The 19,992-nt window shown below is 45.9% G+C and overlaps 1 protein-coding gene across 1 annotated transcript; it reads left to right on the top strand.

Moving 5' to 3' along the window:
- The first annotated feature begins 205 nt into the window (after nt 1-205).
- SLC11A1 (solute carrier family 11 member 1) lies at nt 206-19,895 on the top strand. Its single transcript, XM_082238465.1, has 15 exons — nt 206-353; nt 2,541-2,662; nt 5,208-5,330; nt 5,758-5,877; nt 6,430-6,536; nt 7,746-7,816; nt 8,025-8,092; nt 9,429-9,584; nt 11,517-11,675; nt 12,971-13,069; nt 13,600-13,719; nt 15,981-16,130; nt 16,796-16,869; nt 18,579-18,732; nt 19,456-19,895. The coding sequence occupies exons 1-15, from the start codon at nt 266-268 to the stop codon at nt 19,513-19,515; spliced, it is 1,671 nt and encodes a 556-aa protein (XP_082094591.1). The 5' UTR covers nt 206-265; the 3' UTR covers nt 19,516-19,895.
- Nucleotides 19,896-19,992: the final 97 nt, after the last annotated feature.

Genomic DNA, 19,992 nt, shown 5'->3' with positions numbered 1-19,992 from the left:
AAGGCCCACCTCTTCTGGAGAAGGCACACAAAGATTGGCCTCCAATGATGATTTTAAGCCTAAGTGTCAGGATAAGTGCAAGCCCTGTGTCAGGGTAGGGGCGTTTTTTTCCATCTTAGATCTGGCAGCAAGACCTGCTGGTATGACCTAGCTGAATATGCAAATGAGATTTCGCCTCATGGAGCAGTGAAAAAGGGAGTGAGGACTCACTAGACTGGTTTCTCCAGATTGTTCAGTCTCATCAGAAAACAGAACTTTGGCTTATATGCATCTGAGCAGCAAGCGGAGCATCTCATCTGGGCTGCGCAGGAGCTCAGCTTGGAAAGCACATGCAGGACAGATAGACGGCATGGGTAAGATTGTGGCAGGATATTGACATTTGCCAAAGTATTTTCTAGCGTAGAACTGACTTTAGAAACATCAGCATTGTTACAGCGTCACCTGCAAATCTATTGTATGCTTCTCTGAACCTGTGAGTTATGAATTATTTCCTGTTTCTGTTTAATGCAATTCTGCATGTCTCTCTTCTCAGCAGAACTGGCATCCGTAAACACAACTTCATAAAAGCAGTGGTCCCAGAATGACAGAGAGCTTCTGTCTCAAGTTTCTTTTAATGCACAGCTCCAAGAGATAGGCTGTTGGGTGTATAATAGCTGCGACAGGCACTGCAGGCATTCATGCAGGTAGCAGCTCCTACAGAGTCGCTGTAGCGTCGCTTTTTCCTCCAAGAGCATGGTTCACTTGTATGGGCCTGTCCCTTGAGAACATGGATGAGAAGACTGCAAGCCAAGTCACTGAGCCAAACGGGGCTGTGCGCTTGAGTCCCAATGGTGGCGACTCATTGGTACAGTGTAGTGGTTTGGGTTGTAATCTGAACCTCAACATACCTGGGAGTAAGCGCCATTGAATTTGGACTGGAATTGTACCGTTAGACAGAATCCCCTTGTTCAATTTTCACCTTTGTCAGATATCCTTGGGGCAAAACCACTGTTATCTCAGGAGTAGGTAAGAGTTATAATATTATGATGGGACAGTACTGCCTTGTGATGGAATTAGACAAAGAGGATATAGTCATGATGGCATTATATGAGTGAGAAAGGACCCTTCTTCTTCTTCTTCTTCTTCTTCTTCTTCTTCTTCTTCTTCTTCTTTTTCTTCTTCTTCTTCTTCTTTTCTTCTTTGGCGATCACTCGTAGCCGAGTAAGATTGTCTTCCATAAACATGGTTTTAACAATGAGTCCATAAGTAACTATAGAGGCCAATTCTGGATCCACACGTCCTTCCACAGTGGGGATATTGGTTCCCAGGTGGGAGTTGATCACAGTGTGGATTTGCCAGGTGTGCCTTCCTCTTAGCACATTTCTCCCTTGCGTTCTGAGTTCGAGTATCTTCAAAGTCCATGACACCTTTGGTAAAGGCTGTTCTCCAACTGGAGCACTCGCAGGTCAGTGCTTCCCAGTTGTCGGTGTTTATACTACATTTTTAAAGATTTGCCTTGAGACAGTCTTTAAACCTCTTTTGTTGACCACCAGCATTATGCTTTCCATTTTTAAGTTCGGAATAGAGTAGTTGCTTTAGAAGACGATCATCAGGCATCCACACAACATGACCAGTCCAATGAAGTTGATGTTGAAGAATCATTGCTTCAACACTGGTGATCTTTGCTTTATCCAGTACACCGATCATCACCTTGTCGTGGTGAGTGGGCTTGCATGTTCCTACGACCCTTGAGAAGGACCATAGCTCAGTAGTAGAGCATCTGCCTTGCATGCAGAACATCCCAGGTTCAATCCCTGGCACCTCCAGGTAGGACTGGGAATATCTACTGCCTGGAGAGACACTGGCAATCAGTGTGGATAATACTGAATTAGATGGGTCAGAAGTCCGACTCAGCATATGGCAGCTTCCTAGATTACCTCCAAGATCAGAATCGGCATGCATCTGAATGCCAGTCACTGGGAACAACAGCCAGAGAGGGATATTGTCTCGCATCCTACTTGTGGGCTTCCCAGAGGAATCTGGTTTGATCCTGTGTGAAGCAGCTTGCTGGATTGGATTGTCCTTTGAGTCTGATCCACCAGGGCTCTTCTAATGGTTACCTTATTGCGAGTGGCTCCACCACCACCACCCCTTTCAAATCATTGGCTGTGGCTGCTGGCAGAGTCAGTGAAATTTGCAGTGTAATGATATTACGTCATCAGGTAAGTGCTGTTAGATGTAACGGTGAGTGCGGAGCGGTTTCAGCAGCATCATGGACAATATAGGGCTCCCATCTCACTCCCATCATTTGCAGTGTGAGAAGAAGAATACTTGCCTTCCTTGCAAAGTTTTTTTGAGGACTACTCAAGGCACTTCAAATGTGTTGCAAAATGCTAAGTATTATTTTCACTGATTATCATAATAATGCTGTATCATTTCAGCCACTAAGCAGTCTGAAGCTTGGCTGAAATGATACAGCATTAAGCAGTCTCTCTTTAAGGTTCTCTCCTTCTTTTAATGCCTGCTACAAGCTCCCTCTCTTTTCTTTGGGCTCTTCACAGACGGTGAAATCAGAAGGAAACCAAGATATGGCGCCACTAATTCACTGGTACCGAATAATCAGCAGGAGGCTGGAGATCAAACCTACTTGGATGAAAAGATTGCCATTCCAGATGTTGCTGGAGTAAGTGGAGTTGGAGAGGGAATTTGACTTTGTATTTTAATGAGAAATGTCCCAATTTTCATGCAAACCGAAGCACAGTCACCCCTTTTAAATTCACACTTCTAATTTCTCCAGCCAACGTGTACAAACATCCATATATTAGGTGGAAGTATATACAGAATGCATATATTAGTGAAAATAACATACACAAATGCATTCTATGGGGGAAATGGCTTGCAGAAATGTGTGTATTAGTCAAAACTGCATGCAAAATGTGTGTTTATTAGGTGAAATTCGCATTAAAGTGCTGGTGAATTTTCATGAAGATTTTAAAAAACAGCGCCTTCCCCCCACTGGAAATTTCTGGGGAAATGTGGACAGCTGAATTTAAGACTGGAAAAATCAGGAGCTAAGGGAAGCTGAAATTGAGAGATTCATCCATCCTGACGAGTGGAGTAAATCATTGGTCAGATGGTTAACACATGGCTCGTTCTCTTGGGGTTGGACTGTTGGCCTGATATGGGGAAATGAGAGCGATAGATGGATCCTTTTAATAAATATCAATGCCGTGTAAAATGGTCTAGTGCAATGGTTTTCAACCAGTGTGCTGTGGCACCCTGGGGTGCCTTGAATGATGGTTAGGGTTGCAGCAGGCAACACTGACCTCTGTCCCTCTTTCATTCCCTCCCTTCCTCTGATGCCCTCTTGCATCTCTGCCTCCCAAAGGCTTGTGCAGCTGTTTGTTGCAGCAGCCTTGGCTACAAGCTCTGCAGGCAAATAGTGCCTCTGGGGCTGGTCAGGGGGCACTAGTTGCCAGGAGCTGGGGCAGCCTCAGAGTAAGCAGGCAGGCAAGCAGGCAGGCAGGCAGGCAGGCAAGGGAGCCCAGCCAGCCAGTCCACCAGCCCTTGCTGTTGGGAATGGACACACAAGTCCCAGGCCCCTGTGGGGCAGTGTGAGAAGACACCCCTCTCTTTGGGGCTGGGGGGGGGGGCAGCTCAGAGACCGGGGTGGTGGCGGCGACTTCCCAGAGGACTCCCAAGAAGAGAAGTGGAGGCTGAGGGAACACTCCAGAAGGGAGGGTGTTTGAAAAAGTGTGAGAGCCTGTCAGCTCCGCAGGCAAGGGGTGACATAACTGGGCACCTGACCCCCACAGGGGTGCCGCAGGAAAAATGTAGCTGGTCAAAGGAGCCATGGACTCAAAATGGTTGAAAACATCTGGTCTAGTGTGTTCATGTGGAGTGTGGGTGTCCCTGTGAGTTCATTGGCCTGTTCCATGCAGACAGCACCAGCAGAGTTTCAAGGGATCCTGTGAGCATCTCTATTGCTTTCCTGCCATTTTGTATTTTCTCTGATGTGGTTTCCTCCTTCTGGGCTGAGCACACATTGGATACAGTGGGCATTCAGCTGGCAAGGTATCTCCAATCCTGGCATAATGTGGATATAGTATAGTGGAAGTTTGCTTTGCCCATCATCTGATGTCGGTATACTCTTCCACTCCAGTGCTGGAGCATGCATCTTCCATGATGATTTTTTAAAAAGCATGGTAAATGGCTATTCCCCTGCTGTAAGGCTACTCTCCTGCCATGGTGGGGGAAGAGGATAGAGGGCTACTGGAACTGAATGAATTGCTGAAGGAATAGAAAGAGGAGTCATTATCTGGGGTGAACAGTAGGACATTTCAGTTCCTTTCTCACACTGAGGAAGTGGTTTTGCAACAAGTGTTTAGTTCCAATGCAATCATGTGTTTTCTGTGACATACAAGGGTTAAGCAAGACAGAATTTCTGTGACGTTATCAGCCAGCTCCCCTAAGAGTGATTGTTCAGCAGGAATGTGTGTGGCATTGCAACCTTACAGCTCAATTGTGCAATCATCACAGATGAACTATGGCACCCAATTCTGCATATGATTGCAATCATTACCATGCAATCCTTTGCATCTTCACTCAAAAGTAAGTCCCATTAAGTTTACTTCTCAATGGGGTTTACTCCTCGGAAAGAGGCTACAAGATTGCAGCCTCAATTCCCCAACCTTAATTCAGCCTCATTTAACAGGTTGTTTGAGAAGAACAGAGCTTCCATATTTACAAAAACTAAACAGAAATGCTGAGTACAGCTTATTCCAAAATGTTACTTTCAGAAAGAATTGTGTGGGTTTTATATATTTGCACCATAGAATATATTATTATTTGTTTATCTTACCTCCAGGTTTTGCTTTCTAACTTTTTTTTATAAATGTCTGATTAATTTACTTTTTTTTAAAAAAGCAACCTCAGAGGTCGGGGCTCATGTTGACTCAGAGCATGGTCCATGTGTGCCCCTTGTGCCCCCCTACCAGTGGCCCTGCCCTGCTCTGGCTGGCTGGTTGAAAGCAATGGTGTCTATGGTACTTGCTCTCCTAAATTGTGTGAAAAATAGCAGCATTCAGAGCAGCTGCCCCTAAATAAAGATCTGATACAGAATGAAGAGCTAAGTGTGAATCAGTGTAGTAGAGCTAAGATGACCTCCAATCTCTCTCTCTTCTCTCCAGTCCCTTTTCATTGACTGTGCTACACCTTTTTCTTCCCAGTATGGTTTCAGTTTTAGGAAGCTCTGGGCATTCACCGGGCCTGGCTTCCTCATGAGCATTGCCTTCCTGGACCCAGGAAACATTGAATCAGATCTGCAGTGTGGAGCTGTTGCCGGCTTTCAGGTGAGCACAGGAGAGAACAGGCATTTGTTGTAGGGTGTGCCTGGACACTATAAGGCCCATGGACTTCACACACCCATCTCCTTGTCTTCTTGGGGTTCTGCTGGGGCAATTCTAAGTACTCAGTGTTTGCAGCCTTTTCCCACCCCATTTTAGGAACATCATCACTCAGCCAAGAGTGGGGGTGGGATAGGACCTGCACTTCTGCAATCTGCAATGGTCCTCTTCTTGGTTCAGCAGGGGTTAGTAGAGTTGGCACTATTCCATCCACCCCATGCTGCGTGGCCAACTAGCATCTGAGTATTATCCACCACTGAATTATGAGCCTGAGGCTAAGCAAAAGCTTTGAGGTTGGGCTTGTGCTCTTGCTGTATTGCTGCAGAAGCCCCCAAATACCTAGTGACGCCATGTGCCCTTGCTCCCTGCACAGCTGCTCTGGGTTCTGCTCTGGTCCACAATCCTGGGCTTGCTCTGCCAAAGACTGGCCATCCGGCTTGGGGTCGTTACAGGCAAAGATTTGGGAGAGATATGCCATTTCTACTATCCCAAGGTGAGTATGAATGGAGAATCAGGCTGTGAACTGCATGATTGGGTACTAAACACTGGCTACGGCATCCCCCTTTCCTGTGAGTTGGTGGAAGGGACTCTGGTCTGCCATGCCACTGTGGTTAAAGGCATAACTAAATCTCCTCCATTTCTCTGATTACCTCAAAGTCAAGAATGAATGAATGAATGAATGAATGAATGAATGAATGAAATATCCAGTATGAATTAGCTAGCAAGGGAGGGAGGGCTTTGTGAATTGAACCAAGCAGCCCAGTCATTTCTCAATCTGAACGTGGAATCAGCTTTACCTCCATCTGAAGGCATGCTCTGATTGAGGGCTGTCTGATTTTAAAGATGCCCATTTCTGCACTGAAAAGGGTTGAACAAGTGGTACGATATCGAGTGGTGTACATGCCACATGTGAAGCTTCTGGAGTTGTGATCATTGTTAGAGGCATAGGGAGCTTCTGCTTAAACCTCGCCATAGAGCAGTTTTGGGGTACCAGCTCCTGTCCATATTGTATCTATCTGACAGACTCCCATTCTGTTTGGTGCAGGTTCCTCGTGTGCTGCTCTGGATCATGATAGAAATTGCCATCATTGGCTCTGACATGCAGGAAGTGATAGGCACAGCCATTGCCTTCAACCTTCTGTCAGCTGGACGGTAAGTTCCCCATTCTTCTGCGGCCATGTGTGAGTGGGCAGGTCTCCAAGATGTTGCTGACCATTTTTGCACCACAACCATATTGCACTGGGTTAAGCAATTAGATTCCTCAGACTAGATGATGCTGGCAGATATTGAAATACAACACAATGACAGCAGTTTTGACTTTTCTCTTATTCTTTTTACATCAGGTATAATCTTTCCCCAGTTAATAGTGAACAACCTCCCTCATAAACTGGTTGGGATAAGGTACTAATACTGCAGATGCCTGCTTCCTCTAACTGATTATTAGATGTCTCTCTGAGTCGCTAAAGGAAAATTATAGAAACAAGGGATCCTATAAAGCAAGGTTTCCCAAACTTGGGTCTCCAGCTGTTTTTGGACTACATTTCCCATCACCTCTGACCACTGGTCTTGCTAGTTAGGGATGATGGGAGTTGTAGTCCAAAAACAGCTGGAGACCCACGTTTGAGAAACCCTGCTGTAAAGCTATAGTGACCCTGAATAAGGGATAATCCTTGGGGGAAAGAAAACAACTCAGTGAAACAGTTCATGCTCTACATATGAAAAGTCCCGGGTTTGACCACTGGCATCACCAAGGCTTGTTTCAGAGAGCCAGTGGCAGTCAGTGCAGACCAGCCTTTCCCAACATGGTACCCTACAGATGTTTTGGACTACAAATCCCATCAACCCCAGATGACATGACTAAAGCTCAGGAATGATGGGAGATGTAGTTCAAAACACCAGGGAGAGCAGCAAGTCAAAGGCTTGTGTAGACAATACAGAGCTAGGTGGATCAGCAATCTGGTTCCACAGCCTCCTATAATCTCTTAAATGTAAGAATTTACTACAGGAAGCCTAGAAGCTTTTCTCCGCTCTTGGGATACCTTGGTAAGGTTGCCATCTCTTTTCTCGCAAAGCAGAACCTTTTAACAGATGTACATCTATTAGATTTCTGCCCATTGTAGAACTACTAACAAGTAGAAGAGGCCCATCAGAGAAGAAATGAATTGGTAACCCATAGTCTGCCCCGCCCTCCGCCCCAAAAAAAGCACAGGTCTCCTCTTCCCTTCAGACAGAGATATTGCTTGTGGCAGCAAGATGTTGAGTAGTCATTGTGCCCTAAGAAGCTAACTGTGTTCAGGGGGGAGAGGGCGTAGTGTCCTCTCTCCCTCTATCAGGTTGGTAACTTCTGGTTTTCCTTTGCAGTATCCCTTTGTGGGGTGGAGTCTTGATCACCATTGTGGACACTTTCTTTTTCCTCTTCTTAGATAAATATGGTATGTATCCTGTACAGGGGGAAATAGTTGAATGTGTGACTCAGTCAGCTAGTGAAGTGTTTCAAAGGTTAGGAGGGGATTTCTTGAGGAAATGTGCTTGTTGCATAACAAAGAGCACTCAAGCTAAAATTTAATATTTTCTGAAGCAGGTTTGAATCCCAACACCTTCCCTAATGAGCTTGCTTTGGCCTCTTCTGTTCCTTCCCAGGTCTCAGAAAGCTGGAAGCCTTTTTTGGTCTCCTCATCACAATCATGGCACTGACATTTGGCTACGAGGTAAGCCCACAAATCCCCAGGCTCCACTGCAAACAATGCCTTCATCCACTCTCCTCCATTCTGGCCAGGGCCTGACCCTTTATATCTGAGAAGAGCACTGTCAGGTCACCTCAGTGGTCCATCTAACCCTCCCCAAACTGCTGCCCTCAAGATATTTTGAACTGCAGTTCCCATCAGTCCCAGCTACCAAGGCTATATTGGCTAGGGCTGATGGGAGTTGTAGTCCAGAACATCTCAAGGCTGATCTAATTGGTGGTTTTGAAAAACTGGATTCCTCCAGGAAGCTCATAAGAACAATATGAAGGCAGCAACACACCCACACACTGCAGCCAATATTATTTGTCCACAGTATTTGGTATTCTGAGGTACTCTAGTGTTGTCTCTGAATGCAGAGGTTCCAATTACCTGTCATGGCTACACAAACATTTACATAGTTAGACTCTACAGATTTGTCGAGTGCTATTTTTCTAGAAAAAGAGTTACCAGAATGCAAATGAACACAATGGCGTCCACCTTAGAGTTCCAGCTGGAAAGAAGCTCTGGATTTGTTTAATAGTTGTTGTTTTTAAATCAATCCAGGGTAATGAACACACCAACAATGAGTAGCAATGAATACCTAAGTTAATAGTACACTCAAACTACAAGTGTTGGAAAAGATTTTTGTGTGTACTCCGATATCATAGCATTCAAACAGTGGAGCTAAGTTAAAACTGGGCATGTTTACCTGGACTTTGCTCCGCATTCAAAAGGGATTTTCCCAGGAACCTTTACATGGCTCTGCCCCCTCCTGTTCCTTGAGTGACTCCCATTTTAAACATGCAAGAATTACAGGCTGGAGTGTAAAAGGAAACCTAACCCAATGCAAATAGGGATGAGAGGGTGAGATTTTCACACTTCCCGAAATAATACACAATCTGAAATACAGTACACTGATCCCAGGAAATTCGCACTTCTCTGAATTTTGCGGTACCATTCTGCAACAAAACAATTACTTATAACAATGGGTGAAAATGTGCATACAGAATGCATATGTTAGTGAAAATGAGCTACAAAAATATACTGGGTGAAATTGCTTGCAAAATTAAGTATATTGTGCAGAATTACAAATAAAAATTAGGAGAAGTGTACACTAAAACGCTGATAAATCTTCATGATTAACTTTAAAAATAATAATTGCAAATTGGTGCAGAAATGTGGTGAAATAAACAAGGCTGGGAAACAGAGAAAAACTGAAAGTGACAGATTTGCCCCACTCCTCATCAACCTTGCTGTTTTAGCTTTGCAGACTGCCTTCAGAGCGCGCGGCCTGACCCTTCCTTCCTTTTCCCTTCTGCAGTATGTGGTAGTGCGTCCTGACCAGGGAAAGGTGATGAAGGGGATGTTTCTCCCCATTTGCAAGGGCTGTGGACACAACGAACTTCTACAGGCCGTGGGACTGGTTGGAGCCATCATCATGCCCCATAACATCTACTTGCACTCTTCCCTCGTGAAGGTCAGTCGTAGGAAACTCCTAGTCTTGGATAAGAAGGTTTCTTGGCTGTCTTCAGACCTGTCTTCCCATTCATTCATGGGGGAGGCATGTGCTCAGTCTCAACAAACATGTACTCCCAAACTCACAACAATGATTACAAATGCAGAAGAAGGGAGACCTTGCAGGGAAGAATTGACAAATGAGAAGGGAAAGTGGCCAGTCCTTCCCTTGGTCACCCATTCTTCCCTTGAAGGGCCTTCTGGTGGTTCCCTCACTGCAAGAAGTGAAGTTACAGGGAACCAGGCAGAGGGCCTTCTTGCCAATGGCACCCTCTCTGTGGAATGACCTCCAAGCAGATGCCAAGGAGATAAAGAACTATATAAGTTTTAGAAGGCACCTGAAAGCAGCTCTGTATTGGTGTTTTTGGTGTTTGATGTTTGATTATGTTTTTATGTGTGTTGAAAGGTACACAGAGTAGCTGGGGTGACCCAGCCAGATGGGCGGGGTATAAATAACAATGTTGCTGTTGCGGTTGTTGCTGCTGTTAAGGCTGTCCCTTCATCTAATTTTACTTTTAATTTGGTGCTTTTGCTGGGGGGAAAGGCTAAATATTACTATCTGTAAAGGAACATTTGCAAGGAAGAATCAGTTGGTGGAGAAAAGATTAAACCCCCCCCCCCTTAACGTATGTGGAACTAGGTAAGAGAGTGGGGTAGCTGACAGAAAGTGTAACTCCACAGCACAGAGCAAAAGCACAGATTGAGAGGATCTGACTCAGCAAACAGCACATAGACATGGAGCATGAGGAAGTCCATTTACTTGTTTCATAAAAGACACCGTTATAAGTAGTTGCAAACACTATTTCTAACATGGTGGCAGAGGTTTAGAAGTGGATCCTGGCTGAAGCAGTGCAGCACAAACAAATAAAACAGCAAGGACATTTGCGTCCCACTGGCCAAAGCTACTACAGTGGTACCTCAGGTTACATACGCTTCAGGTTATAGATGCTTCAGGTTACAGACTCTGCTAACCCAGAAATAGTGCTTCAGGTTAAGAACTTTGCTTCAGGATGAGAACAGAAATCATGCTCCGGCGGCATGGCGGCAGCAGGAGGCCCCATTAGCTAAAGTGGTGCTTCAGGTTAAGAACAGTTTCAGGTTAAGTACGGACCTCCGGAACGAATTAAGTACTTAACCCGAGGTACCACTGTAATCTATCCCAGCCATGGAAGCACAGGAGAGAAGAGTCTGAACTGTATCAACATCTTGCATTAGAAAGAAAGGGAGGGAAGGGAAAGAATTCTGTACAGACCTGCTGATCCTCCCCTGCAAATGCCCCTCCTATTAACTATGGAAGGGCCTTATCTTCCCAGATAAGGTTGAGAAAAGCTCCTGCCAGAAATCCTGTAGAGCTGCTGCCAGTCAGTGTGGACAGTACTGAGCCAGAGGGATCAATGGTCTGACGAAGGCAGCTGGCTATGTTTCTAAGCATGAGATTGGAATCCTGTGTTTTCCTTGGAACATGTAGTACCTTAACTAGGTTTTGGTTTGGTTTTTTTAAATAATACTTTAGGGATGGTTTATTCCATTTCTTCTGTGTTGGAATAAATAACAGGCAATATTTTTAACCAGAACAAGCAAACAGTTGTTTCGAAAGCACATTGCCTCCGCTGAAGGGAGGTCTTGAATGTTGCCCAAAGAGGGAATTTTGAGCCAGACCATAATAATGGAAAGGGAAAAACAAATGCCATCTGAAGGGAGGGTTCTCCTTATTTCTCTTATTAAGGTGAGCTCACAGCCTGAGGTTATATGATAGGAATTTAGGAAAAACCATCCATGCAGCCACAAGAACAGCCCCAGCCACAATGTTCCCTGGCTCCAGTACCTTTGGGAGTGGGGGGTTAAGGAGTACTCATGTGATAGAGCTATGAGACACTGTCTGCTTTCCCCACAGACCCGAGACGTTGACCGCGCTGACAAAAAGGCAGTGAAGGAGGCCAACATGTACTTTCTGGTTGAGTCAACCATTGCTCTCTTCGTTTCCTTCCTCATAAACCTCTTCGTTATGTCTGTATTTGGAGAGGCCTTCTTTCGTAAACAGAACCATGATGTGGTGAGTGACATAGCGTTGCGTTGCCCCCAGGCCCTGCTCACTTGAGAGTGGTTGGGACTTCAGGTCCCATAGTTCCTCCTCTATCACTTCAGAGTTCTTATTTCACTACGTTACCCATGAGTGGACGGAGTGTGGTTGGAAAGGAAGAGTGATGTTTCTCTTTAGCCAGTCAGGGATTGGCCAACTTCTTCCTCTTTGCTCATTCCATCAAACTTCCAAGGGTGGAGCTCACTTTCTTAGCAGTGATACCACTATGGTGATAAATTAGGGCAGCAGTGGGAAACCTCTGAGCTGCAGACTGAACAAGGCTTAGCACAGGTCCCAATTTGGCCTGAGAGGCTATTCCACAAAAACCACAGCTGCCTAATGTCAGGTGTGGGGCAGGTACAGACTGAGCTGCAAAGGAACAATTGGGAACTTAAGTGGAGTTTTGGATTGTTCCTTTGCACGTGGGAGTCCCTGTCAATGCTAGGAAGCAACTGCACTAATCAGTTTCCCATTGGAAACTTCTTAGGGCAACCAAAGGGGCTTGCTTTCTCCATTTGGAGGAAACAGATGAGGTCTGTAAAAGGGCAGGAATGCCCCATTTGGACTGCCACTCTTCTCCTAATTGAGGCAGTGGCCTTGTGGCCCAACTAGTCTCATTCGTGAGTGCCTATGAGTACCGCGGTGCAAAATGAATACTGTCACTAAAAATGATGTGTGCCTTTATTTTAAGGGATATACACTTTGTATTACATGCAGCATAGGCCTAGTGTTTTCCCCTTGTGGACTTTTGATTTGGAAACTCCTGCTATGAACCAGCTGGGATTATTCTTCCAGAGTTAAGAAACCTCCCGGTTTGTGTCTCTGAGTTGTCATCTGCTCTGGGGCAGTGCATTCATTCAAGAAAGAGGGGAATAGCTTTGAATAAAGAGGGGCAGGACCCAAGTGTTTAGCTGTTTAAGGCATATTTGGCTGCATATACACCATATATTTAAAGCACATTCCTCCCAAAGAATCCTGGGAACTGTCATTTACCCCGCAGAGTTAAAATTAACAGTACACGTAACAAACTACACTTCCCATTATTGGTCTTTCAGGGGAGAGATGTGCTTTAAACTTATGGTGTATATGCAGCCATTCCTGGTGGCTGTGCTCTGAGGCATTCTTCCTTGTAGACTTGTCTCTATGGGCCATCAGCGCGTGGAAATATTTTGCCCTGACCTTCTAGTGCAAAGGATGTGACCTTTCTGAGGCCCCAATGGATGTCCTTTAAAAAATTATCTTCATTTTATTCCACCCATGTATGACAGCATGAAATCTGTGCCAATGCCAGCATTTTCGCCAATGGCAGCCTCTTCCCAAACTTTCCTGACAACAATGAAACTGTCTCCGTGGACATCTTCCAGGGGGTAAGTTTTTGGTGGAATGATGTCATTTCCCCAGCTTGAAAGAAGTTAAAAAAAGATAAGCTTGCACATAAATATAGGAAAAAGATGGTGTCTAGCTTTTAAGAGTATTGGTGCTTCGCTTAGGGTAGCCACTTACCACCATCCCAAAACAAAAAGGCAAATCAATGATTTGCATGTGCTATGTAATATATGGAGTTCCCAATGCAAAAATAATTACTATAATTTAGATGGAAATATGACACATATCACTGCAGTGGGGAAGACTGGCCAGGTAACCTGTGCCCAGTCTGCTGTCCAGCTGCTCAGTATGGATGGGCTGCTTCTAGGCCCCCTTTGCTGCTCTCCCATCTCAGGGTTCTTTACTGCACTTTAACCTAGACTTGGACTGGGCAGCCCTTCAGACAGAGAACACCTTCCCAAAACAAAATGAACTGTCTTCCAAATAAAGAACTGTACTCTGTAATGTAGGACACCTGGTCACCCTGGCTTAACTATCTGCATCCCATTTATCTGTGTCTTTTCCTGCCCAGGGACTCATCCTGGGATGCTACTTTGGCTCCATTGCTCTCTACATTTGGGCCATTGGGATCCTTGCTGCAGGCCAAAGTTCAACCATGACGGGGACATACGCCGGGCAGTTTGTGATGGAGGTGAGAAACTATGTGGGGCTGTCTTCTGTGGGGCTGGTTAATCCTGATTTTGATAGAACCTTGCAGGCAAGTTCAAAGGTGTGGCTCTGCTACGTGCTGCTCAAATGGAAAAAAGCGGTTGTCGATATTATTGTGGCATGTGCTGAAAAAGGAAAAGCAATAGTTATTGTTAGTATTATTTGTGTTGTTATTAGGATGATGATGTGATGCAATCCTGCAGCCAACATTTGGCTCACTTGGATGCAGGGCTCCAGGAAGCAGTGTGAGTGCTGCTTCCCTGGTTTGGGGTGGGGTGGGGTGGCTTAAAGTCTCAGCTGATTGGCAGCACTGAAAAGCACCTGAAGTCCTGATGGTCATCACCTGATGTCATAGCGGCACCAGTTGATTGACAGGTGGGCAACCTTGCTCAACTGTCAAATTTGGCATGTGGGGGCTTAGTTGAGGATCTTGCTTGCTGGGCTTAGAGCAACATGAGTATTAGGCTGCAGTGCCACTGCTTAGTCCAAGAAGGTAACAAGCAATGATAAAGACAAGACTTCTCTGTGAACGTACAGAGTAACTTTTCCTCACCACGACTGACCACATCCTGTCAGTACATTTTGCCTGCATCTGTGTGCCTTGTCATGGGAGCCATTATCGTGCAATATCAAGACCCTCTGCTTGAGCAGCAAAGTTTTGAGCCGTAACTGATCCGTTTTTTGCTGTCCCACTATTCACGAAAGGCCAGAAACGCTATGTTTCCAAAAGGCTTTCTGTATGATGGTTAAGAAAATGTGCCTCTTTTGCAAGGCAGGGCAGGACCTTATTGCAAAACTGTAGCCTCTAAGTCAAGCCACAGCCGGCTGAAGGCATAGCTGCATTTGTATTGTGAAACAACCCACACTCATGTGGTAAATAGGTTGTGGGTCATGCACTCTACAGTTGTAGTGCTGACATCTAGCGGGAAGCTGCTCCACCTGCAAGTCTACCCATAGGAAGAGGCTTCCTGGATCCGATGGCTGAGGCTGTTTTGAGGCAGGTGGATCCTAGAGCTAGCCAGGTATAGTTACACATTCTAAACCACAAGCAGAAGTGCAGTTGACTTCCAGGAGTATTTCATTTTTTTCTTTGTGTACACACCGGTGGGTGTGACATACTTCCTCTCAGGGGGTCAGAACTTGAATCTGAAGCTCAGCACACATTTACAAAGATCCAGTGATTGCCACTGGATGATCCTCCTTAATTTTTAATACCTGTCTCCTAATTTTTGCCAAGATGCCATAATTTTTAAATGAAAAAAGTTATAGTGATACACAACCATAAAACAATTTATTTAAACAGAATGTTCCTTTAAAAAAAATAATCAGCAGCATTGCAGCATGATGGTTAATGATAGATCATGGCCTATTTTAAAATCCTGTCCTTTAAAAAATAATAATAATAAGCAAGAGTCATGTTAAAGGCACTTGTAGACACTGTGCTACTCTCTTTTTTACAAAGTGTCTTTCTGTGATCTGAGAAAAGATGGGAAAACTACAGGGAAAATGCATGCTAATGATTGGATCACAGTGTTGTGTGGATGAGTGGACAAAGCATGAAAATTCCACACTAAATGCCTGGACTGGAAGCACCCCTAAGGTCCAACTAGTCCAGACTTCTGCATCCACAATAGCCAACCAGATGCCTCCAGGAAGCTCACCAAAAGCAAGGCACGATGCCAACAGTCTCTTTGTTCCCCAGGAAGTGGTATTTAGAGGCATGCTGCTTCTTTTACATGGAGGCTTGCCCATTGCATCCACCATCATCTTCATCTATCATGTGATGGTTAATTTCTCCTACTTAACTGCTCTGGTCCAGCACAAATGTGTAGTTGCACTATGGGCACCAGACAGAAGTGAGGAAATGCATTTCTTCCCTCAACTTAGAAGTTCAGAAAGATAGCAGTGAGGGCCACCTGCTTAAAAAATATTAGCCCATGCTTTCAGAGTGTGGATGATTCAGTATACTAGTAATGTCAAGTTTTACAGTTACTGTTCAGGGGGTACGTTTGTTCAAAGGGAGGTCATCTTCCCCAGTAGAGAGGCATGTAGTGCCTGGAGCCGTTTTCCTCAGTTCTTCACCTTTTTCTAGTGACTTATATTGGCCACCAGGTGGCAGCCTTTTTCAAGACCAATGTGTCAAGCAGAGGGGAGAGGATCTTTGATGAATAGCATGTGTTTCAATGGGTGATTGTGTGTTGACTTCTGCAAACCCAGGAGCTGCTTTCCCCCCTCCCCTCTTAGGGCTTCTTGAAGCTTCGCTGGTCTCGCTTTGCCCGGGTGGTCTTCACTCGTGCCTTCGCTATCCTTCCCACGGTCTTCGTTGCTGCTTTCAGGAGGATAGAAGATTTGACGAGCCTGAATGACGTTCTCAATGTGCTGCAGAGCATCCTGGTGAGATGTCCGAAACACACACACACTGCAGCGCTCTGTAAGCAGTGGGTTGCAGGAGACATGACCGGCTGAGGAGCCCCATGTCAATTGCCCATACCTCTCTTCCTTACTAGGACCAAAACTGCCATTAGGCAGTGAGGCAGGGGCCTCAGGAATCTGCCCTGTGAAACCCCCTCCATCTCTGTCATTCTAGAAATCTATTATTTCATACTGGCCTGTTGAGTAGCTCCTGTGCATGTAGAAGTGTCACAGGAAAAGGCAAGATACCTTCAGGTTCCAAGGGCTGGGCTAGTATGGTATGGTGGTTGGAATGTTGGACCAGGACCTGGGAGGCCAGAGTTCGAATCCCCACTCAGCCATGAAACTCACTGGGTGATTTGCCTCTCAGCCTAACCTACATCACAAAGTCGTTGTGGGGATTAAATGAGGAGGGAGAGAACCACATACGCCACCTTGGAGAAGCTGGGATATTAATGGAATAAAATGAATATAGGACCGGCATGGGTTGGAAAGGAGTAGGAATGACCAAACAGGCAGCAAACATTTTTGTGGTCCTCAAGTGAAAATAAGTGGTGACAAAATAAGTGGTGAAGAAAGAACAGACAGCAGTATTCATTTTGAAAATATGCCTCCACACTCACCCCTGTTTCTCCTTCCGTTTCCAGCTACCTTTTGCTGTCATACCTGTTCTCACCTTCACCAGCATGCAGCCTCTCATGCAGGACTTCGTCAATGGGATGTAAGTTGCTCCACAGAGAAGCTCGTTTTGTGAGGAGTTATTTCCCTAAGGAAGGATGTGTATGCTCCCATTGCCAATGTTTGATTTGGAACGTTCTTGGTACATGCAATGCACTCCATGCCTTGATTTTGCTGCATCTGCCACCCAGGGCACTTCCAGACTAATGTTGGTTGGGATTCAATGTCATACTGGCAAACACAGGTCAGACAGTTATAATTGCCCAGAAGGTCTTGCACAACAAACCTGCTTCCCCCAAAAGATAGTTTTTGCAGTAAGGAAAGTGAGGAGCAAACGTACCGGAAAGTGGCATCAGGACCCTCCCAGGTGTCCTTTTCATTGTGCATAGATGATGATTTGTGCTCATTATGCTATCGGGGTGGTCCCACAATCCGGCTTTCAGTCTTATTTGTGCCTGCAAATGTTTTGGCACAGTCATACTGCTGCTGCTTCACTCAGGGCTGCTGCTTCACTCAGGGCCTACTCTGTAACTTTCCGATGAACTCCCGTAACTTTCCATATGAGAAATGTGGTTTGTACATACATACATACATACATACATACATACATACATACATAATATAAAAACCTACACAAGCAGAGGGAGGACTGCAACGCTCCTCATATTCGTTTAGTTCTTTAAACAGGACCTTCTGCCCCCAGACAATGATTGGGGCAGATGTGGATGTAAAAATCTGTGAATTGACTATGGCGGATGAGGGAACAAGGGGAAAATACCAGAACAGATATGGATGGCGGTTGGAGGATGGATGGCGGCTAACAGATTGAGGTTGAATCCTGACAAGACAGAAGTACTGTTTTTGGGGGACAGGAGGCGGGCAAGTGTGGAGGATTCCCTGGTCCTGAATGGGGTAACTGTGCCCCTGAAGGACCAGGTGCGCAGCCTGGGAGTCATTTTGGACTCACAGCTGTCCATGGAGGCACAGGTCAAATCTGTGTCCAGGGCAGCTGTTTACCAGCTCCATCTGGCACGTAGGCTGAGACCCTATCTGCGGACTGTCTCGCCAGAGTGGTGCATGCTCTGGTTATCTCCCGCTTGGACTACTGCAATGCACTCTACGTGGGGCTACCTTTGAAGGTGACTCGGAAACTACAACTAATCCAGAATGCGGCAGCTAGACTGGTGACTGGGGGCGGCCGCCGAGACCATATAACACCGGTCTTGAAAGACCTACATTGGCTCCCAGTACGTTTCCGAGCACAATTCAAAGTGTTGGTGCTGACCTTTAAAGCCCTAAACGGCCTCGGTCCAGTATACCTGAAGGAGCGTCTCCACCCCCATCGTTCTGCCCGGACGCTGAGGTCCAGCGCCGAGGGCCTTCTGGCGGTTCCCTCATTGCGAGAAGCAAAGCTACAGGGAACCAGGCAGAGGGCCTTCTCGGTAGTGGCGCCCGCCCTGTGGAACGCCCTTCCAGCAGATGTCAAAGCGATAAACAACTACCTGACATTCAGAAGACATCTGAAGGCAGCCCTGTTCAGGGAAGTTTTTAACGTGTGATATTTTACTGTATTTTTGGTTTTTATGGAAGCCGCCCAGAGTGGCTGGGGAGGCCCAGCCAGATGGGCGGGGTATAAATAATAAATTATTATTATTATTATTATATTACTACCAGGATTGTTCCATCTTTATAGTCATGATCTTGAATATTCTTCTTCTTTTTTAACTCCCTCTCCCTCTCTGGTCTTCTTAGCATTAGCAAGATCATTATGATCCTCATCACTGGACTGATCTGTGCAATCAACCTGTATTTTGTGGTGACAGCTATAATGGGCCTGAATCATCTGGCATACTACATCGCCATATCATTGGCGCTAGCTGCATACGTGGCCTTCGTCTGCTACCTGGTATGAAGATCATAGATAAAACGGGGAACGATCTGTAGGGCTGGGCTGGAGGCCCCTCCCAAATTATGGTTGATGATACAAGGACTAGTAGATCATTGATCTGATAAGGTTGCTCCTCATTCTTAGCTTTAAAGGGGAAGAAACTGAAAACAATTGAAGAAAAATCCCCAAAGAGGATATTCATCATTTCCCATATCCTAGCCCTAGGATTATATTGCAAGCTTGTTATGAGGAACACCTGCAGAACTAGGTCTGGGCTAGATCCTTATCTCCCCCACCCCACGGATGGGGTGGGTGGGGCTGCCTGTCAATTGACATCATAGTGACACCGTGTGACCCATTTTTGCCTGCCCATGGTGCTTTGCAAGCCCTGACGATCCACTGAATATTATAGAAAATGCTATTTCCATAACCATCAATGGTGTAGCCACATGAGGGTTGGGAAGGTATTTATAAAGCATAGAGCTGCCATAGCATCCTGATGGAGGTGCACAGACCATTAGCCCCTGGATAGTGAAGGGGCAGCCCCTGAAGTGAGTGTCTCCCAAAGGACAGTGAGGAACCACTGCTAGATGACTTAACAGAGTCATGAAAAAACATGGGGGGTCTGGTTGAGGCAGATCGGTTATTGCAGGTAGGAGGAAAACCTGAAGGCTCTTTGGTATGGTTGTGAAGACCCCAAGTTTGATGCTAGATCCTCGTCTTGCTCTTTCTCCATTCTAGATTTGGACATGTCTCATCTCGCATGGAGCTCGTTTCCTGGCCCGTGGGCCCCACACTTGATTCGGTTATGGGCTGCAGTGATAAGCCATCCCTCTCTCACACACGCCAGAGGCTGCTAAATCATCATCCTCCTCCTTCCTGGACTGGAAGCAGCTGCCCCTCTGGATCTGCTGAAAGGCAGAGGCTCCAGGACACTGGTGTCCACCAACAAGAGATGAACTTAAGCACTGGTAGCTAGCAATCCACGGTGGAGCAACTGCTTTGCGTGCAGAAGGTTCCGGGGTTCATCTCCGGTATCCTGCAAGGAATCTTCAGACTCTGCGAAAGAGCTGTGGTCAGCGCCCCCATGTAGGTGGGCCTGGACTTGACAGGCCAATGCCCAGATTCAGGACAAGATGGCTGTTTGTATTTTAGCTGGAATAAACTCTCTTGGGAAGACAGTCCAACAAATAAACTCTTCTGTTGGCTCCCTACGCTACCCCCTACTCCAAGCTACATATAGTGATGGGAGCAGGGAGGTGCTGTGGCACTGACCTC

Source organism: Podarcis vaucheri (genome assembly GCF_965113315.1).
Source record: "Podarcis vaucheri genome assembly, chromosome: 1".
NCBI classification, from domain to species: domain Eukaryota; kingdom Metazoa; phylum Chordata; class Lepidosauria; order Squamata; family Lacertidae; genus Podarcis; species Podarcis vaucheri.
The sequence above is the reverse complement of the archived record's forward strand: the minus strand, read 5'-3'. Positions and strand labels throughout refer to the sequence as shown.

Excerpts from the sequence above, each read along its gene's own strand:
- SLC11A1 (XM_082238465.1), top strand. The coding sequence starts at position 266 with ATGCATCTGAGCAGCAAGCGGAGCATCTCATCTGGGCTGCGCAGGAGC. Across the intron at positions 5,878-6,429 it reads GCCATTTCTACTATCCCAAG|GTTCCTCGTGTGCTGCTCTG; the intron begins GTGAGTATGAAT and ends TGTTTGGTGCAG. Across the intron at positions 18,733-19,455 it reads TGGCCTTCGTCTGCTACCTG|ATTTGGACATGTCTCATCTC; the intron begins GTATGAAGATCA and ends TCTCCATTCTAG.